The 2,779-nt window shown below is 59.8% G+C and overlaps 1 protein-coding gene across 1 annotated transcript; it reads left to right on the top strand.

Annotated features, from left to right (window-relative positions):
- Positions 1–2,031: 2,031 nt before the first annotated feature.
- On the top strand, positions 2,032–2,715 carry LOC106900223 (SNF1-related protein kinase catalytic subunit alpha KIN10-like; the record flags this gene model as incomplete). The annotated part of the gene is made up of 1 exon (XM_014962216.1): positions 2,032–2,715. A coding segment is annotated over exon 1 (684 nt), but the record flags the coding sequence as incomplete, so codon positions are not given.
- Positions 2,716–2,779: the final 64 nt, after the last annotated feature.

Raw genomic sequence — 2,779 nt, 5'->3', positions numbered from 1 at the left:
CCAGGTGGAGAACCTGCTGCTGGACATCTTGTTCTTGTGTCCCCATGTCCCCACCTTGTCCCCCTCTCCACGTTGTCCCAATGTCCCCGCCAGAAGAACCTGCTGTTGGACCTCTCCATGTCCCCATGTCCCCACCTTGTCCCCGTGTCACCTTGTCCCCATGTGGAGAACCTGCTGTTGGACCTCCCCATGTTGTCCCCACCTTGTCCCCATGTCACCTTGTCCCCAGGTGGAGAACCTGCTGCTGGACCTCTCCATGTCCTCTTGTCCCCATGTCCCCACATCCCCACCTTGTCCCCATGTCCCCATGTGGAGAACCTGCTGTTGGACCTCTCCATGTCCCCATGTCCCCACCTTGTCCCCGTGTCACCTTGTCCCCATGTGGAGAACCTGCTGTTGGACCTCCCCATGTTGTCCCCACCTTGTCCCCATGTCCCCATGTGGAGAACCTGCTGCTGGACATCCCCATGTCCCCATGTCTCCACATCTCCATATTGTCCCCACCTTGTCCCCACGTGTCCCCATGTCCCCAGGTGGAGAACCTGCTGCTGGACATGTCCATGTCCTCGTGTCCCCATGTCTCCACATTGTCCCCATGTCCCCTGGTGTCCCCTTGTCCCCAGGAGAAGAACCTGCTGCTGGACCTCTCCATGTCCCCATTTCTCCACCTTGTCCCCATGTCCCCAGGTGGAGAACCTGCTGTTGGACCTCTCCATGTCCTCGTGTCCCCATCCACGTCCCCATGTTGTTCCCACGTTGTCCCCCTGTCCCCCCCAGGCAGAGAACCTGCTGCTGGACATCTCCATGTCCTTGTGTCCCCACCTTGTCCCCACCTTGTCCTCAGGTGGAGAACCTCCTGCTGGACCTCTCCATGTCCCCACCTTGTCCCCACCTTGTCCTCAGGTGGAGAACCTCCTGCTGGACCTCCCCATGTCCTCGTGTCCCCATGTTGTCCCTGGTTGGAGAACCTTCTGCTGGACATCTCCATGTCCTTGTGTCCCCACCTTGTCCCCATGTCCTCAGGTGGAGAACCTCCTGTTGGACCTCCCCATGTCCCCTTGTCCCCACCTTGTCCCCACATCCTCAGGTGGAGAACCTGCTGTTGGACCTCCCCATGTTGTCCCCATGTCACCTTGTCCCCAGGTGGAGATCCTGCTGTTGGACATCCCCATGTCCCCATGTCCCCATCTTGTCCCCATGTGGAGAACCTGCTGTTGGACATCCCCATGTCCTCATGTCCCCATGTCTCCATGTCCCCACCTTGTCCTCAGGTGGAGAACCTCCTGCTGGACCTCCCCATGTCCTCGTGTCCCCATGTTGTCCCTGGTTGGAGAACCTTCTGCTGGACATCTCCATGTCCTTGTGTCCCCACCTTGTCCCCATGTCCTCAGGTGGAGAACCTCCTGTTGGATCTCCCCATGTCCCCACCTTGTCCCCACATCCTCAGGTGGAGAACCTGCTGTTGGACCTCCCCATGTTGTCCCCATGTCACCTTGTCCCCAGGTGGAGATCCTGCTGTTGGACATCCCCATGTCCTCATGTCCCCATGTCTCCATGTCCCCACCTTGTCCTCAGGTGCTGCTGGACATCTCCATGTCCTTCTGTCCCCATGTCCCCACGTTGTCCCCATGTCCCCAGGAGAAGAACCTGCTGTTGGACACCTCCATGTCCTCATGTCCCCACATTGTCCCATTGTCCCCACCTTGTCCCCATGTCCCCCCCAGGCAGAGAACCTGTTGCTGGACCTCCATGTTGTCCCCATGTCTCCATCTTGTCCTTGTGTCCCCACCTTGTCCCCATGTCCTCAGGTGGAGAACCTGCTGTTGGACCTCCCCATGTCCTCTTGTCCCCACCTTGTCCCCACCTCTTCAGGTGGAGAACCTGCTGTTGGACATCTCCATGTCCCCGTGTCCCCACCTTGTCCCCATGTGGAGAACCTGCTGTTGGATGTCCCCATGTCCACCACCTTGTCCCCATCTTGTCCCCAGGCGGAGAACCTGCTGCTGGACATCTCCATGTCCTCGTGTCCCCATGTCCCCACCTTGTCCCTGGTTGGAGAACCTTCTGCTGGACATCTCCATGTCCTTGTGTCTCCATGTCCCCACCTTGTCCCCACGTCCCCAGGTGGAGAACCTGCTGTTGGACCTCCCCATGTCTCCATGTTGTCCCCACCTTGTCCCCATGTCCCCACCTTGGCCCCAGATGGAGAACCTGCTGCTGGACATCTCCATGTCCCCATGTCCCCACGCTGTCCCCATGTCCCCAGGAGAAGAACCTGCTGCTGGACATCTCCATGTCCCATGTCCCATGTTGTCCCCATGTCCCCTGTCCCTGCAGGCGGAGAACCTGCTGCTGGACGCCGAAGCCAACATCAAGATCGCGGATTTTGGGTTCAGCAACGAGTTCCGGGCGGGGTCCAAGCTGGACACCTTCTGCGGGTCCCCCCCCTACGCCGCCCCCGAGCTCTTCCAGGGCAAACGCTACGACGGCCCCGAGGTGGACGTCTGGAGCCTGGGGGTCATCCTCTACACCCTGGTCAGCGGGTCCCTGCCCTTCGACGGCCACAACCTCAAGGTGGGACCTCCCACCACCACCTCCCACCATTGTCCTACCACCTTCTTCCACCACGTCCCACCACCTCCCACCATTGTCCCACCAACACGTCCCACCACGTCCCACCACGTCCCACCATCTCCCATCATCTCCCACTACCTTGTCCCACCATTGTCCCACCTTCATCTCCCACCATCTCCCTGCCCTTCGACGGCCACAACCTCAA

The sequence above is a fragment of the Calidris pugnax genome, unplaced genomic scaffold (genome assembly GCF_001431845.1).
Source record: "Calidris pugnax isolate Ruff unplaced genomic scaffold, ASM143184v1 scaffold1632, whole genome shotgun sequence".
Classification (NCBI taxonomy): Eukaryota; Metazoa; Chordata; class Aves; order Charadriiformes; family Scolopacidae; genus Calidris; species Calidris pugnax.
Note: the sequence above shows the minus strand (reverse complement) of the source record. Positions and strands in the feature narration are given on the sequence as shown.